Source organism: Pipistrellus kuhlii, unplaced genomic scaffold (assembly GCF_014108245.1).
Source record: "Pipistrellus kuhlii isolate mPipKuh1 unplaced genomic scaffold, mPipKuh1.p scaffold_m20_p_4, whole genome shotgun sequence".
NCBI lineage: Eukaryota > Metazoa > Chordata > Mammalia > Chiroptera > Vespertilionidae > Pipistrellus > Pipistrellus kuhlii.
Window position 1 is genome coordinate 33,995,078 of NW_023425540.1, and position 18,955 is coordinate 34,014,032.

General features: G+C 38.3%; 1 protein-coding gene across 5 annotated transcripts in view; it reads left to right on the plus strand.

Annotated features, from left to right (window-relative positions):
* The window catches only part of FCHO2 (FCH and mu domain containing endocytic adaptor 2), a 111,055-nt gene that overhangs the window by 17,894 nt on the left and 74,206 nt on the right, over positions 1-18,955 (plus strand). For all 5 annotated transcript variants that reach the window (XM_045571567.1, XM_045571566.1, XM_045571565.1 and 2 more), the window contains 4 exons: positions 4,055-4,129; positions 7,602-7,743; positions 7,836-7,988; positions 18,845-18,949. In XM_045571567.1, coding sequence (XP_045427523.1) covers positions 4,055-4,129; positions 7,602-7,743; positions 7,836-7,988; positions 18,845-18,949 — 475 coding nt within the window. The remainder of the gene's footprint in view (positions 1-4,054; positions 4,130-7,601; positions 7,744-7,835; positions 7,989-18,844; positions 18,950-18,955) is intronic.

Sequence of the window (18,955 nt, forward strand, 5' to 3'; positions counted from 1 at the left end):
CCAGGGCTCTTCTCATTTTCTTGATGTTATCTTTCTCAGAGTAGAAGTTTACATTTTAATGAAATCCGTCTTAATTATGATTTCTTTCACAGGTGTTGTATCTAAAAAGACATCACTATACTCAAGGTCAGATAGGTTTTCTCCTGTGTTATCCTCTGAGAATTTTATAATTTTGTGGTTTACATTTTGTCATTGATTTTTGCAGTTTTACTAAGGTGTGACTAAGTGCAGATATTGTTTTATTTACTCTTTCAAGGTTTGTTGGGCTACATGGATCTATGGTTTGACATATCTTGTCAATTTTGGAAAACACTCCACATTTTATCTCTATAGACATTTCTTCTGACACATCTGTTCCCTTTTTACACATATGTTAGACTTTTGATGTGTCCTTTTCCTTTATTTTTACATTCTTTTGCCTCTTTTAACTTTATTCCAAGAGATTATTCTCACCTCTCTTCTAGTTTACTAATTCTCCCTACCGTGTATTGAATTTGCTGTTAAACGTCATCCATTGACATAATTTTTTTTCAGATATGGAATTTACATCTTTGTTTACATTTGCTATGGTTTCCTCCACTTTTTTTTTTTTTTTTTTAAACAGCAGAAACTTATTTTCTCACAGTTATGGAGTCTGGAAAATCTGTGTTACAAAGTCTATGTTATAACAGGGTCCGGGATCTGTTGGAGCTCTCTTCCCAGCTTGCAGATCACTACCTTCTCTCTGTATATTTAGACGGCAGGCAGAGCTGGTTTCCTCCAGCTTTTAAAAAATGATGTCTAGTTCTTTTTGGAAATATATGATTTAATCCACTGTCTCCTTAAACATAATACATAAACTTATAAGGTCTAAGTTTTTTTTTTTTTTTTTTAATATATTTTATTGATTTTGTACAGAGAGGAAGGGAGAGAGACAGAGAGTCAGAAACATCGATGAGAGAGAGTCATCGATCAGCTGCCTTCTGCACACCCCCCACCGGGGATATGCCCGCAACCAAGGTACATGCCCTTGACCGGAACCGAACCCGGGACCCTTCAGTCCCCAAGCCGACGCTCCATCCATTGAGCCAAACCGGTTTCGGCAAGGTCTAAGTTTTTGTAATCTCAGCTTTTAGAACATTGCCAGATTGTTCTGTTGGGTTTTGTTAATCATATCTTGTCTCCTATTAGAGGCCTGATGCACGAAATTCATACAAGGGGCTCGGACCTCGCAGTCCCAGCTGCCTTAGCCAGCCCTCACAGCCCCTTGCAGCCTTGGCCGGCCCTGGCTTTGTCCGGAAGGTTGTCTGAATGGTTGTTCTGCTGTTTGGTCTAATTAGCATATTAGCTCTTTATTATATGGGATATTATATAGGATGTGCCTATGGTTTTATGAATGTGTATAAGCATCATGTAGGATCTAGTATCAGGATTTGAAAAGATATGGGTTGCAGTCCCTTTGAGGTTTTGTTTATTTATGGTTTATTCTTACTCTTGAAGTCTCAATTTTAAGGATTTGGGATTTCCCATAATTCCCCTTGGCTGGTCTCAATGTATAGTTTTGTCTCCCTTCTCCTGTGAGGCTGTGAAAGCGCTGTTCTACTTCTTAGTCATAGATGCCCCCAAGGGAAAAGCTGCCCTACATATCTGACTCCCTTCTCTGGATATTCTTCACTTGGATCTTGGCCTATGATTCTTAACTCTCTCTAGTTCTCTGATGCCTTTTAGTCACACACCTCTTCCTCTATGTTTTTCTAGTTTTCCTTATTGGGAGGTTTTTGTATCAATTTACTATTTCTGGAAATTGAACCCCTTATTTCTTGCTGTTAAAACTTATCCATTAAGACATTAATATATTGTTTTGTATTAACTTTTTAGATGATCAAAATACTCCCTTTGTAATATAGTTTATTAAAAGAACAAAAAATTGAAGGAGCAGAAAAAAGTCACAGTGCCAGCAGTGAGAAACAGATACTGTGAATAGTTCCTTTTTGTTGGCCTGTTATGGGAGTAGGGTAGGGGAAGAGTTTGGAGATAAGCTTAGTTTGGATAATCTGAGTTTGAGGTACTCAAGATATTTTAAGTAGAGTTGTGCTTGAGGCATTTATGATATTAAACATGATTTGATGCAAGAGCAGTGTGGAGTTCTGGATTTGGACATTAAAATCAGGAAGTTAGTTCAACCTATCAAAGTAAATGGAAGGGCAGTGGTGGTTGTAGGCTGTTCCACTGTTAAGGGAAGCCCAGATTGAGAAGGGCCAGGGCAATTACAGAGGTAAGGTGGGACTTATGTTTTGTAGTGTGAAGAAGGCCAATATATACAACAAATACTGTTTCATATGTTGTATATGTACGTTATGTGTCTATGAGAAACATTTTTTTACCTCATGCTTAATGGCTTTGGTTGATCTTTTCTTTTTTTTAAAATATATTTTTATTGATTTCAGAGAGCCTGGGGGAGAGAGAGAGAGAAACATCAATGATGAGAAAGAACCACTGATCAGCTGCCTCTTGCATGCTCCACACCAGGGATCAAGCCCACAACCCGGGCATGTGCCTGTGACCAGAATGAAACCTGCAATCATTTAGTCCCCAGGCCGACACTCTATCCACTGAGCCAAACCAGCTAGGGTTGGTCTTCTTTTTAAAGCCTAAAATCCTATAAGCTGAATAATCCTACGTAATAAAAGTGTACTATGCAAATCAACAATCACTCCACTACACCCACAAGCCACGTCCACCAGCCAATTAGAGCGAGTATGCAAATAAACCCAATCAAGATGGCTACAGCCACAGAGCAGGAAGGAGACTTGGGTTTCCCAGGCAATGGAGGAAGCCAAGCTTTCTGCCTGCCCTTATTGGCCTAAGCCTCCACTCAAGGTTACAAAGTTTCAATTATAGAAGGTAAATAAATTCCAGATATTAGGGCCTCTGTTTGGGTTGCTGGGGGGCGTGGCCAGCCTGCAAACCACCACAGGCCCCTAGCCCAGGCCGCCCCACGTCCCAAGGGAACCCCCACCCTGATCCGGGACACCCTTCAGGGCAAACCAGATGGCCCCCACCATGTACCAGGCCTCTATTCTATCTAATAAAAGAATAATATGCAGATTGACCATCACTCCAAGACACAATAGCTGCTCCCATGTGGTCAAAGATGGCTGCCCCCATGTGGACACAAGATGGCCAATAGGGGAGGGCATTTGGAAGGCACCAGGCCTGCAAGGGAGGGCAGTTGAGAGGGACCAGGCCTGCAAGGGAGGGCATTTGGAGACAATTAACCCTGCAGGGGAGGGCAGTTAGGGGTGACCAGGCCAGCAGAGGAGGGAAGTTGGGGGCAAACAGGCTGGCAGGGGAGCAGGTTAGACATCAATCAGGCTGGCAGGGGAGTGTTTAGGGGGTGATCAGGCTTGCAGGCAGAAGTGGTTAGGGGCATTCAGGAAGGCAGGCAGGTGAGCAGTTGGGAGCCAGCAGTCCTGGATTGTGAGAGAGATGTCCAACTGCCATCCGTTTAGGGCAGTCGGACATCCCTTGAGGAGTCCCAGATTGGAGAGGGTGCAGGTTAGGCTGAGAGAGAGACACCACCCCCCCCCATGAATTTTGTGCACTGGGCCTCTAGTAATTAATATTTAGTATTGTGCAAAAGACTTATTAATTTCTTGTTCAAGTAAATGTGTACAATAATGAAATCACAATGTTGAAAATAAACTATCGATATATTAAGTACACTAAGTAGGTATTAAAAATAAATGACTTTCACACTGAATCAGTTTACAGAGAGAAAAATACAAGCAGTAGCATTCTTACATTTCCTGTTTAAATAATTATTGGTACTAAAGGTAAAAAGAATGGTGACTTCATGTAAGTTTCACTGCTGGTCTAAATTATTTTAGTTTATACCAGATTAGTTCTTTAAGTAGATGTGCACAAAGAGCCAGAAATTCATGACCACATACTTATTTTTAGCATATACTTGGAATTATCTTTTTGTTTCTACAGTTTTAATTGTATTTTGATAATTTTGCTATGTGTTTGGTAATTAAAGGAAATATTGTAATATGGAAATTTTACTTAACAGAGCCACAATAGAAGAGGCGTACTTCAGGTCAATGACAAAACTAGCAAAATCTGCAAGCAACTATTCACAACTTGGGTGAGTAATTTCTTTGGAGAACTCTTTTAATGCTGATTTAGGCAAAGTTCTTCATAATATTAGATTTCACTGAGGCTATAATAGCTCATAAATATAACATTTATAATGTACTTATTTGACTTGATTGAAAATATAATTGAGCTTGCTGAATTACTGAATACAGTCAAAGTATGTAAAACTTATTTTTTGCCCTTTATTAAATGACATAGTCATTCAGTAGTATAATTTGGAGATTATCAATATTAAGTGTAATGTATGTTATTCTAGTTTTCTGTAGGTTCATTTTTTTCTCTAGCTTCATTTAAATTCTGCTAGATAGTGATTTTTAAAAACTCAAATGATTGAAATGTTAAAATTTGTTAAAAATGTTTGATTTTTATAGACTATCACTAAATCTTTTAAGAATTTGTATTAAAGAAGTGTATTCTTTGGAAAATGAATACTATAATACTAATAAAAATATGTTTAAAATGAGATGTGTTCATAGCCATAACAACTCTGGGAAGAATAATTGTATAATTTGAAACATAACTCTGGAAGGAATGCTTAATCTGATTTAGTTATCTAAAGTTTGGGGAGAGGTATTTTAGCTCAGATGTGAAAGTAATTTGTGTAACATTTATAAAGATTTTTATAATGATATTAAGTAAAAGATTTCCTCTGTATGTGAGTTTCTGATGCATCTGTGAATCCCCTGAAATTAAAGTAAACTTTTGGGTAGGTATTATTAACTCATTTCTGATTGACATATAGTTTTACAATTCAAAAAACTGGTTAAGCACAACTATTTTATGAAAGTATTCTCTAGCATCATTGAGTGAATCTAAATAAGTCTCCCGACTTTGTGGTGTGGATAAAGAGGAGTTATATTCTTTAATTCATCCAGACAGTAGTGACACTGTCCATTTTGTAAGTGCAGACATATGTATATAACTACTAGAGACCCAATGCTTGAAATTCATGCATGGATAGGTCACTAGGCCTGGCCGGTGATCAGGGCCGATCAGCCTTTCTTCATTTTATGCTGCCCCCTGGTGGTCAGTGCACATCATAGCAAGCAGTCAAACTCCTGGTCTCCCAAGGGACTGGGTCGAAGTCAGCAATTGGACATCCCCCTCGCAATTCACGATCCCTCGCTCCTTACTGCCCACTTGCTCGCTGCTCCTTACTGCCCAGCTTGCTGCTCCTTTGTGCTGCTGCAAAGGCAGAAGAGCCTCCCACCACTGCCGCTGTGCTCACCAGCCGTGAGTCTGGCTTCTGGCTGAGTGGCTCTCTCCCTGTGGAAGTGCACTGACTACCAGGGGACAGCTCCTGCGTTGAGTGTCTGCAACCTGGTAATCAGTGAGCATCATAGCGACCGGTCATTCTTGTCATTCTGCTGTAACAGTCACTTAGGTTAGTGGTCGGCAAACTCATTAGTCAGCAGAGCCAGATATCAGCAGTACAACAATTGAAATTTATTTTGAGAGCCAAATTTTTAAAACTTCTAATGCCACTTCTTTAAAATAGACTCGCCCAGGTCGTGGTATTTTGTGGAAGAGCCACACTCAAGGGGCCAAAGAGCCACATGTGGCTCGTGAGCCTCAGTTTGCCGACCACAGGCTTAGGCTTTTGTTATATAGATTCATGTGTATTATTTAACCAGAAAAAAGTTGTATATGTCAAACTTTTGTAAATGGAATGATATTTGAAATTCCTTAAAGAAACCTGTGTTTAAAGAAATCTTATGTTGAACTGGTTTTCTCTGTAAAGAATCCTTTGGTAAAGTAAAGGGACACTTCTATCTTATCTTTGTGAAATCTAGACTATCATCATGTATCAGGTTTACATGAAGTGATGCACAAGTCTTTTGATGCTGTTGTGTCTTTTTTTTTTTTTTTTTTAGTGTCTTTCCTCCCCCCTCCCCCCCCCCCCCCCCATATTTTCCATCTACTTGCCAGATTTAGGGCTGATGAGATTTTAGCTTAACAATAACCCACAACCTTCGGACCAACTAGGGCTGATGAGATTTTAAAGTGTGAAATGATATCTAATCAGACCAATCCTAAGTGTTTTCTTTTTAAAGTATATATTTATTGATTTTAGAGAGTAAGGGAAAGGGAGAGAGAGATTTAAACATCAATGATGAGAGAGAATCATTGATCAGCTGCTTCCTGTACTCCCCCTACCGGGAATCAAGCCCACAATCTGGACATATGTCCTTGACTGGAATCAAACCTGGGACCTTTTAGTCCACAGGCTGACGCTCTATTCATTGAGCCAAATTGGCTAGGCCAATCCTAAGTATTTTAATAAGCCTCTTTGAACTTGTTTACTATTGCTTAAAATGAACATTGTTAGTTTTCCTACTGCGTAGGAAATGTAATAATTGGCACAGAGGATAACTAATTTCTTTCTCTGTTCTCTTGATTTAGTAATCATTGCTGCTATTTGCTTTTTTTTATTATTAGAAATTTTGTCTTAAAACAAAGCAGATAATGTTGAAAATATTGTAGGGAGTACCTGAGAAAATTATAGGGTAAAATTATACATAAATCATTCTCTATAAACCAAATTTATCATTGGCATTCTAAGTACTATCTAAGCTATTATAACATAGTAAGTCTTGGAAATACTTGAACCTGCTGAAAATATTAAACCCTTAATATTGAGAAAAGCTGGTAGGAAAGTATATCATGTATCTTGAACTATGTAGTAAAAACGGGACTTTCTTATTGTTTGTTGAAGTACACAGATAGATAAAATTATAATGGCCCTCAAAAGGTTTCAGATAATAGTTTTAAAATAATTTTCTCTCTATATAAAAGCCTAATATGCAAAGTGTCCCCTCAAGAATTTGACCAAGAGACTGGGAGTTCAATCGCTTGCTATGATGTGTGCTGACCACCAGGGGGCGATGTGAAATGAGGAATGCTCCAGCAGCCACTAGTGACACTACCAGTGCACAAATTTTGTGCACTGGGCCTCTAGTTCTTATATAATTATTAATGATGATACTAAAAAATCATGTGCAAATTTTAACTTTTTCATGTTTAAATTCAAAGGAACTTTTATTTCTGATGAAGAATTAAAAAATTTTTTTGAATCCTCACTTGGATTTATTTTTTATTTTTTTTAATTTTTTTTTTAGAGAAAGTAGAGGGGAAGAAGGAAGGGGGAAAGAGAGAAAAACATCTGTTTGAGAGAGATACATTGATTGATTGTCTCCTGCATGCACCCTTTACCAGGTCTGGGGATGGAGCTTGTAACCAAGGTACATGCCCTTGATTGGAAATTGAACCTGAGACCTTTTCAGTCTACAGGCCGATGCTCTAACCACTGAGCAACCGGCCAGGGCAGTCGTTTAATTTTTTATTTTTTACTTATTTAAAATTGCTGAATGTAACATTACTAATTCCATTGGTTCTATTTTGGAGCCTTAAATTTTTTTTTTTTCTTTTAGTAAATTATTCTCGTATTTTCTTTTTCTTAGAACATTTGCACCAGTGTGGGATGTGTTCAAAACATCTACAGAGAAATTAGCTAATTGTCACTTGGATCTTGTTAGAAAATTACAAGAATTAATAAAGGAAGTTCAGAAGTATGGAGAAGAACAAGTAAAGTCTCATAAAAAGGTATCAATTTTTTCTCGATAAAGGGTAATTGATCAGATAATTGAGTGCTTTACAGCTTAATCATTTTTGATGAATCATTTCATACCAAACAGACTAAAGAAGAAGTTGCAGGAACTTTGGAAGCTGTTCAAACCATTCAGAACATAACTCAGGCCCTCCAGAAATCCAAGGAAAATTACAATGCCAAGTGTGTAGAACAAGAACGTTTGAAAAAGGAAGGAGCTACACAAAGAGAAATAGACAAGGTAATTACAATAAAAATAAATTCTCTGTGGTTTCAAAGTACTGTTCTATACAAGAATGCATTTAATATTCAAAAATTATCTCAGATTTAAGATGAAGATACTGTACCTCTGAGTATTAGTGATATACCTGAATGAAACAGACAGACTTACAAAATATGTTGTATATGGTAAATAGATTAGCAAATACATAAAAAGGAATGATTTTTTTTGTCTGTAGCACTTTATAGGATCCTATCTAAGAAAAGAGTAATATGCAAATTGACAGTCACTCCAACACACAAGATGGCCACCCCATGTGGTCAAAGATGGCTGCCCCCATGTGGACACAAGATGGCTTTCACAAGATGGCCAGCAGGGGAGGGCAGTTTTGGGCTATCAGGCCAGCAGGGAAGGGCATTTGGGAGGGACCAGGCCTACAGTTGGGGGCGATCAGGCCTGCAGGGGATGGCAGTTAGGGGTGACCATGCTGACAGAGAAGGACAGTTGGGGGTGACCAGGCTAGCAGGGGAGGGCAGTTAGGGGTGACCAGGCCTGCAAGAGAGGGCAGTTAGGGGCAATTGGGCTGGCAGGGGAGCAGTTAGGCTTCAATCAGGCTGGTAGGGGAGTGATCAGGCTGGCAGGCAGAAGTAGTTAGGGGCAATCAGGCAGGCAGGCGAATGGTTGGTAGGGGAGTGATCAAGCTGGCAGGCAGAAGTAGTTAGGGGCAATCAGGCAGGCAGGCGAATGGTTGGTAGGGGAGTGATCAGGCTGGCAGGCAGAAGTAGTTACGGGCGATCAGGCAGGCAGGCGAATGGTTGGTAGGGGAGTGATCAAGCTGGCAGGCAGAAGTAGTTAGGGGCAATCAAGCAGGCAGGCGAATGGTTGGTAGGGGAGTGATCAGGCTGGCAGGCAGAAGTAGTTAGGGGTGATCAGGCAGGCAGGCGAATGGTTGGTAGGGGAGTGATCAGGCTGGCAGGCAGAAGTAGTTAGGGGCAATCAAGCAGGCAGGCGAATGGTTGGTAGGGGAGTGATCAGGCTGGCAGGCAGAAGTAGTTAGGGGCAATCAGGCAGGCAGGCAGGCTGGTGAATGGTTGGCAGTCCTGGATTGTGAGAGGGGTCCCGGATTGGAAAGGGTGCAGTCTGGGCTGAGGAACACACACACACCCTCCCTCACCTCCCCGTGCATGAATTTTCTGCACTGGGCCTCTAATATATTTGTAAAAGATAATTGATGAGATACTGTTTGGTATAAGATTTAACAATGAGGTAAAACTTTGTGAAGCAAGAAAGACATAGATACTTGAAGATAAGCTTTAAATACAGGTTGTGGTAAATTTATTGCTGACTGTGTACGTTTATGTAGTATTATGGTAAACCACAACTCTTTCCCCACTTGTGTTTTAATTGAAAGTTTTTTTCCTCCTCTCAAAAACAGTTTAACCATTTATTTGTTTGATGTGGTATAGTTTCTATTAGGAATGAGCCATAGGGAGTGATAATTTTAAAAGCTTTGTAAAGTTTTGAAATACCTGTAAAAAAAGAAAACCAAATTTTAACCATATTACAATTAAAATAATTATAAAAGTTTGCATACTTGGGCAGAAACCAGAAGAGAATATTGAAAAATCAAAAGAGTTGATAGAATTTGGGTTAATATATTTTCTTTAATGTTGTACAATAAATAAAAATTGGGAGAGGGAGAAAGATGAGGCATAGTAAGTTCATAGTTTTAAAGTACCCTCAATTTCAGACAGCAGTTATGAATAAAATATGAAAATGGAAAACAAAACAAATAACGGTCCCAAAAGAATACTACCTCGGTGAACCAGAAATGGAACAGAAACCTAAGGTGGCATGTAGAGATTGATTATGCAGGCTTGTTGGACTCAAAGTCCTAAAATAAGTTAGGCAGTGGATTTTGGCTTTTGTGTGGTAAAGGGGGATTTAAATGTTCCATATTTAAGATAATCTCAAGGACCAGAAATTACTGGGAAGTTCTCAGGAAATAGGCTCAACAGCTGGAAAATGAACTTGACCTGAAACTGGTTTCCTGCAATAAATGGTGTACAAGTTACAGTCATAGCAGTGTCCAAGATGGAAGACATGGCGGGTATAGCTCTGACACAACACCCTTCCTAAGTGGATCAAGCCAAGACAATGTTTGAAACAATGGCAGTTCTTTTTAATATATTTTATTGATTTTGTACAGAGAGGAAGGGAGAGAGATAGTTAGAAACATCGATGAGAGAGAGTCATCGATCAGCCGCCTCTTGTACACCCCCCACTGGGGATATGCCCGCAGCCAAGGTACATGCCCTTGACCGGAATGGAACCCGGGACCTTTCAGTCCCCAAGCCGACGCTCTATCTATTGAGCCAAACCGGTTTCAGCGGCAATTCTTTATTAAATAGAATACATCATCAGTGTTGCTGTCCCCTCCTTGTATGCAGCATTGATGCATGCATTACAGTGACATGGATATTGCAGGATTATACACATGAATTCCATAAAACCAAAGCAAACTTTATGACAGTATGGGAAAGGGAGAAGTTCATGGGATTAGTACAAAAGGATATTGAGTCATATAAAAGTGGGTCTGGATTAAACAGAAAAACAACTATTAAAAAAACTTATATTTATATATTTTATCGAATTTATTGTGCTGACACTGGTTAACAAACTATCCAGGTTTCAGGTGCATAGTTCCACAACATATCATCTGTACACTACTGTGTGTTTACCACCCCAAGTCAAGTCTCTTCCCATCATCATTTATCCCTTCTCTACCCTCCTCCACCTTTCACCATCCCTCTTACCCTTGGCAGTCACCACAGTTGTCCATGTTCATGAGTCTTTTTTCTCTTTTTTTGCTCAATTTCTCCACCTTGTGCCACCAGACCCCTGGACCAAATGCCTCCCCCTCACCCCCTCGCCCCCCAGTTGTTAGCCTGCTCTCTATGAGTCTATCTCTTCTATTTTGCTTCTTAGTACATTAGATTCCACATGAGTGAAATTATATGGTACTTGTCTTTCTCTGACTGGCTTATTTTACTTAACATAATGTTCTCTAGATCCATCCATGCTGTCCCAAAGAAAGTAAAGATTTCTTTATTTTTTATGGCTGATTAGTCTATTTTATAAATGTATGGCTACTTTTTATTTTTAAATTGATTTCAGAGACAGGAAAGAAGAGAGAGATGGTAACATCAATAGTGAAAAACATCAGTCAGCTACCTTCTACGTGCTCCCTCCTGGGGATAGAGCTCACAACCCAGACATGTGCCCTTAAGAGGAATCAAACCATGACCTCCTGGTTCATGGATCATACCTCAATCACTGAGCCACACTGGCCGGACATGACTGCTTTTTTATCCACTCATTTACTGATGGACATTTGGCCTGCTTCCAAATCTTGGTTAACTATAATAATAAAAGCATATTATGCTAATTAGACTCAATGTCCTTCTAGACCACCTTCCCGATGAAGCCAGGGTTACAAGGGAAATCTGGGTCCTGGGTGTCAGAAGGAAGCCAGTGCCCGCAGCTGAATGAAGAAAGGCCTACTCTTGCACGAATTTCATGCATTGGGCCTCTAATTATAAATAACACTGCAATTAATGTAAGGGTGCATGTAGTCTTTCAAATTAGTGTTTCAGGTTTTTTCATATTAATCCCAGAAGTGGAATTGCTGGGTCATAAGGCAGTTCCGTTTTTAATATTTTGAGGTAATTCCATACCACTTTACACAGTGGCTGCACCAGTCTGCATTCCCAACAGTGCATGAAGGCTCCCTTTTCTCCACATTCTCCCCAACACTTGTTGGTTGATTTATTGATGATAGCCATTCTGACAGGTATGAGGCAACATCTTATTGTGGTTTTAATTGTCATTTATCTGATGATCAGAAATGTTGAGAATCTTTTTATATGTCATCTGTATGTCCTCATTGGAGAAGTGTCTATTCAGGCCCTTTGCCGCGCCCCCCCCCTTTTTTTAAAAAAATATATTTTGTTGATTTTTTACAGAGAGGAAGTGAGAGGGATAGAGAGTTAGAAACATCAATGAGAGAGAATCATCGATCAGCTGCCTCTTGCACACCCCCTACTGGAGATGTGCCCGCAACCAAGGTACATGCCCTTGACCGGAATCAAATCGGGACCTTTCAGTCCACAGGCCGACGCTCTATCCATTGAGCCAAACCGGTTTTGGCTTTTGCCCCATTTTTTAAATTGGATTGTTTATTTTTTTGGTGATGCATTTTATAAGTTCTTGATATTAACCCTTTATCAGAATATTGTTGGTGAATATGTTATCCCATTCAGTGGGTTGTCTTTTCATTTTGTTGGTTTCCTTTGCTGTGGACAACCTTTTTAGTTTGGTGTAGTTCCTTTTGTTTATTTATTTTTTCTTTTGTTTCCCTTGCCCCAGGACATCAGAAAAAGCATTGCTATGAGAAATGTCTCATTTTACTGTCTATGTTTTCTTCTAGGATTTTTATGGTTTCGAGCCTCACATTTAAGTATTTTATGTTAAGTCTGTTTTTGTACCTATTTTTTAAAAAAATATATTTTATTGATTTTGTACAGAGAGGAAGGGAGAGAGTTAGAAACATCGATGAGAGAGTGTCATCGATCAGCTGCCTCTTGCACACCCCCTACTGGGAATATGCCCGCAACCAAGGTACATGCCCTTGACCGGAATCGAACCCGGGACCTTTCAGTCCCCAAGCCGAGGCTCTATCCATTGAGCCAAACCGGTTTCGGTTGTTTTTGTACCTATTGTAAGAAGGTGGTAAAGTTCATTTTTTTTCCATATATCTGTCCAATTTTCCCAACACCATTTATTTTTTTTAATTTTTTAAATTAAATTATTATCTGTGTACATATTTTAACATTGCCCCTCCTCCCATACATACCCTCCCTCCCCAGAGTTTTGTGTCCATTGGTTGTACTTATATGCATGTATACAAGTCCTTCGGTTGATCTCTTATCTCCCCCAGATCTCCATACCCTTCCCGCTGTAATTTGACAGTCTGCTTGTTGCTTTACTGTCTTTATATCTGACTTTTGGTTCATCAGTTTATAATGTTCTTTAATATCCATAAATGAGTGAGGTCATGTGGTATTTCTCCTTCATTGACTGGCTTATTTCACTCAGCATGATGTTCTCTAGTTCTATCCAGGTTGCTGCAAATGATGAGAATTCCTTCTTTTTTATGGCAACATAGTATTCCATTGTGTAGATGTACCATAGTTTTTGGATCCAATCATCTGCTGACAGACACCTACCAACACCATTTGTTTAATATACTATCTTTAGCCCATTGTATGTTTTTGCCTCCTTTGTCAAATGTTAATTAACTAACGGCTTGAGTTTATTTTTGGGCTTTCTATTCTTTTCCATTGATCTATATGTCTGTTTTTATGCCATTACCATGATGTTTTGATTACTAGAGCTTTGTAGTATATTGGTAGTTTGATATCAGGCAGCATGAGTCCTCCAACTTTGTTCTTCTTTCAAAAGATTGTTGTGGCTATTTGGGGTCCTTTGTGGTTTCACATCAGTTTTTGGAATATTCTAGTTTTTTGAAATATACCATAAACAGCTATTTTTGAAAGAACATGATTACTTTCAAAACTAAGGTTGTCTAGAAGAGACAATAAGCATTGCTATGGCAACAAAAGAAAATATGACTTTACAGAGTAGAATGTTATAGTAGATTCAGAGCAAAATGAACACTTTGACCAATCATTTTTCTGCTATGAACAGCCTGGTCCATTGAATCAACCTTTTGAAGTGGTGAGACCCGTTCATCCTGGGTGGTGTTATTGGTGTCTATATTTTCCTATTACTGCTGAATGCTTTCCATTGATAGGACATCTCCAGGGACTTTAGGGACTATCACTTTCAGGCTGTGATCTGAAATAAGGAAAAGTAGGAAAGAGAAATTGACTGTCCTGATAATTAGTCTGACCATTAGGATTAATAGTGATGGATTCTGACATGGTCAGATTGAATGAACTGAAGCCACAGTTTTTCTGTGCTGTTTTTTCTAACATACACTGTGCTCTGTTTTTAGTTTTGGTCAAAGAAAGATCAGAAAAAGATAATCAGGAGCTTCACTCACTGTATCAAGCAATAGGTAGGGAAGAAAAAAGGCTCTTGGACTGCTAACTAGGGCTTGATTGGAAGTTGGGGTTTGGGGAATACAGTTTGGACTGTGGTTAGGTCAAGCCAAGGAATCGATTCATGACTTCTTTGGCCACATCCCCTGTATTCTTCTGGGAAAGTAATGAAAAACGACTTTCATAAGACTGATAGTAAACTGGGGTTTTGGAGGGCTGGCAGGTGATAACTTGAAAACTGATGGATAGGAATGGGTGAGAGTAAAGATAAAACAATTCTAGGAGATACCATTTACATTATATTCTATGGAGTTGTCTAGCAGGACTGATGGAGGAGAGATAAGAGGCAGAAAAAATAAGAAACCTCCCATTTGAAATGAGTAAATAACAAAATTTTAGAGCACATCTAAGAAATCTAATACTAAGACACCAATAAATTTAACAATTGGAATAAGAATACACTCCAGATGATATTTAAATTTATAAGACAGATAAGCAAAAACATTTACGTGTGTTGAGATTCAAAGAGATAAGTCAATATAAACTTACTAGAGGCCCAGTGCACAAATTCGTGCTTGGGTGGGATCTGGCTGGCCCACCCTGATAGGGTCATTGGGCTGGGCCACAGGGTGTGGTGGCGGCTATGGGAGATTGGCAGCCCTGCCCCTGATGGGGGGGGCGATTGGGGGCGGGGCCATCTGGGGAAAGAGCTGCAGGCAGTTGGGGGCCAGTTGGGACTCCATTGGACCAGCTGGCCGCTGCAGTGGGAGTCATAGCAACTGGTCATTCCACCATTCTGGTTGCTGGGCTTTTATATACATAGATGTTAAAGAAGATTAAAAAACTTAAAGAAGCATAATGAAATAAGATCTAAATAGGAAAATAGCTAATTATAAAACTTGGAACTGAAAAATGTGGTACTAAAATAAAAAAAAAATAAAAAGGGAATAAAGAAGATAAAATGGACTTGACATAGGCAAAGAGAATTTGGACGATATTATCGAGGGAATCCACACAGCATAATACAGAGGAATAAAGATTACTAACATTTATCTAATAAATTCAAAAGGAAAAAATGGAAAGAATGGTGGGCAGATAGTATTTAATTTAACAGCTGATAATTTTTCAGAATTGGAAGAAATTCAAAACCTCATGATTTAAGTACATTTTTGGTATTAAGCATGCTAAATAAAGATAAATTTAGACCAAGACATTAGAGAAAAAAGTTACTAAAAGCTACCAGATTATTTTTTTCCTTAACATCTCTGAAATCAGAATGCATTTTCAGTTAATGATATATATGCACTGTTGTTAAGGTAGCATTTGTGGTGTATTTATATTGCCCATGAGACCTGGCATGATTGGGCAACTGCATTACTTCGATGCCGCAGTTAACATCATTTTAAGACCAGCTGAAAAGGAATAATTCTGATTGTTGTGTGAAAACCTTTTGTTGATGAGACCTTTTGGTAAGATCAAGAAAATGTAAGCTCCAGTGTTTAAAAGGAAGTCTGGAGATATAGTGGAATACTTTTGCTCTTGATGATATAGAGTGATATAGAAGGTAATATGTTGGGGGGAAAACAGATATCAGTGATTCCTGAATTGGAAAATAATTGAGGAGTCAGAACCTGAATATGAAGATTTAGGAGTACCTCAAATGATTCATTTTCCTTTCTTTCTCATTCTATTATATAGAAGTGGTGTAGAATAAAAATTTATCTCAAAATAAGTCTAAAATAGCTCTTTGAATAAATATAAAATAAAATTTTAAGTTATAAGAAAGCATTATTTCATGGTTTGATTTTTTATTTTATTTTAGTGGTACACAAGTAATGGTGTGCTTTACCATTTTAGTAGTAGTCAAATATGTACATTAAGTGTAACTACTAAAATAATAACATCTCCTAAATCAAGAAAGAGGATATTAAAATTTATCAATAAGAAAAGAGAAAGGAAATAGCAAAGTAAAAGAATGGTACACTGAAAACTCTTAAGTTGTCAGAAATAAGTTTAAATATGTAAGTAACCATATACATATAAAAATTAGATTTCTTTAATTATAAATAGGTTGATTGTCAGGTTGGGGAAAAAATCTTATGTAAAACAACTTCAGTGTTCAGCAGGAGGAGAATGTTTCATATGATATTATTCGGCAGTTTAAATGGGTAAATAAATAAAAAGGTAAACTGATAGATATGGGAATTAAAATACTCTAGTATAGGGGTGTCGAACTCAATCAGAGAAGGGGCCAAAATCTAAAATCCAGCCTAAATCGCGGGCCGAATGGTTTACTGAACAGTCATAAACTGTCATTGTGATGGAAACGCAGCAGAGTGCAGTGATGACAGCGTGGTGCAGGCCACATTGCAAGGCCTGGCGGGACGGATTTGGCCCGCGGGCTTTGTGTTTGACACATGTGCAAAAGAAAAAATACTAGTGGGGGAGGAATAAATAGAATCTTAAAGTTAGGTTCATGGGAGTTATTACCTTTATATGTGTGTGTGTGTGTGTGTGTGTGTGTGTGTGTGTGTGTGCGCGCGCGCGCGCGCTAAAATTTCTGTTACAAAAGTTAAACAAAAAACAGAATGACCTGAATGTGGGTACATCTGAAAATTATAATGTTGAGGGAAGAATTTTGATGTAGATTTTGATGCCTTTGACATAGTCTTTAACGTAAGGGTTCTCTGTCAGAAAATCCTTTTTTATTTACTAGAGGCCTGATGCACGAAATTAGTGCAGGGGAAGGCCTTCCTTCCGGCTTCCCTCTGGCACCCAGGACCCAGGCTTCCCTCATAGTCCTGGCTTTGTCCTGAAGATTGTCCAGAAGGATGCCAATCTAATTATCATATTACGCTTTTATTATTATAGATAAGCATGGGAACAGTAAACACCAAGCCACATGAATGGAATTACCTTTGCAGAACAAATGGAGGGAATGAGACTGGGAAAGAAATGGGACTGCATTTGTTCATGTAATATTTAATATTTTTCTTTTTTAAACTATATATATTTTTAATTTTTTTACAAAGAGGGAGAGATATAGAGAGTTAGGAACATCGATGAGAGAGAAACATTGATCAGCTACCTTCTGCATACTCCTACTGGGGATGTGCCCGCAGCCAAGGTACATGCCCTTGACCGGAATTGAACCTGAGACCCTTTAGTCTGCAGGCCGACGCTCTATCCACTGAGACAAACTGGTTTCGGCAGGGTGGGCTATTCAGTGTGTGTGTGTGTGTGTGTGTGTGTGGACTATTTGAAAAATATATGGTAACTAGGGGTTATACTTAAAGAAATGATTGAGCCATGGCTGGTTTGGCTCAATGGGATAGAGCTTTTGGACTGAAGGGTCCCCGGTTAGATTCTGGTCAAGGGCACATGCCTAGGTTGCAGGCTCAATCCCCAGTGGGGGGTGTTCAGGAGGCAGCCAATCAATTCTCATCATTGATGTTTCCCTCCCTCTCCCTTCCTCTCTGAAATCAGTAGAAATGTATTAACAAAGAGAAATGATTGAGCCTTGATAAAAACCAGAAAAGGTTTAATATAAGGTAATAATTTAGATGAAATTAAGGGATTTATATTTGGTTAATATTTTGAGCAAAGCTGTAGCCTATACTTGTGTCCAAAGGTTTTGAGTTCGTGGCTGAAATACAGCCTGTGGTTCACTTGCCTTGGTGGGGTCGGCAGCTCAGAGGAAGGGTGCCTTTTTCTGATTGTTCTGCTCAGAGGTGATGTCATACTAGATGTGTAGTTGGTCTCTGATTTAGATATATTCAAATCCAAGTCTAAGTAAACCATTTATTTTGCCCTATAATAGATTATTATTATTTTAATCCTCACCTGAGGATATATTTTCATTGATTTTTAGAGAGAGGGGAAAGGAGTGAGACATCAATGGGTTGTCTCCCACACAAACCCTGACTAGGAATCGAACCCAAAACCTTTTTGGTGTATAGGATGATGCTTCAGCAACTGAGCCATCTGGCCAGGGCTATAATAAGCTTATTATTAGCATGAATGTAGCTTAAAGAAAAGTGTGCATGGATCTTTGAATCATTTTTCCTTTGGTAAATTTGAAAACAAATACTATTATGACATAATATGTGTCTTACCCTTACTCATAAACCTTTATTTTTATAAAAGACCACTTAGAAAGCACTCATATTTGTGAACTATGACTAAGTACTTATTTTATATGTCTATATTTGCTTCATAGGACTTTATTATAAAAATTATAGGCACTTAAGCAGAAACATTTTTGGTAGTATATCAGTCAATTTATTTATAATGCTCTAATGAATAAAATTAGATGTAAGATTTATTATCATTAGATAAGCTGTTAAAACCAGCCTTTTATTTATGAGAAGAAATGAAGCTATTGCTTTTAAACAATAATTTCCTCATTTAAGAACAAATGCCCCAACTTCCCTTTTAGTAATGACTTTACAAAAGTGGTCAAATATGTTACTATTAGGACATTTAGTTTCTGTAATTTTATTCGTAGAATTTATGGTATTTCTAAGCATATGTACTATTTAGAAAGTTGTCTTTACTTAATGTAGTGTTGCTGCTTGGTTGTTTCCTATGAAACATGTTTCTTGCTTAAAAAAAAAAAAGATATTTCCATTACAATTATCTTCTAAAATTGCCTCATCCCTTAACATACATTAAATTGTTATTTTATTTTAACTTATATCAAGAAAGAAGAAAGTTAATTTTGTAGTTCAAAGTGTTTTTGTTTTGTTACAGGCAGCTGTTAAATCTAAGAAAGCTACAGATACCTATAAAGTCTACGTGGAAAAATATGCATTAGCAAAAGCTGATTTTGAACAGAAAATGACAGAAACAGCTCAGGTTGGT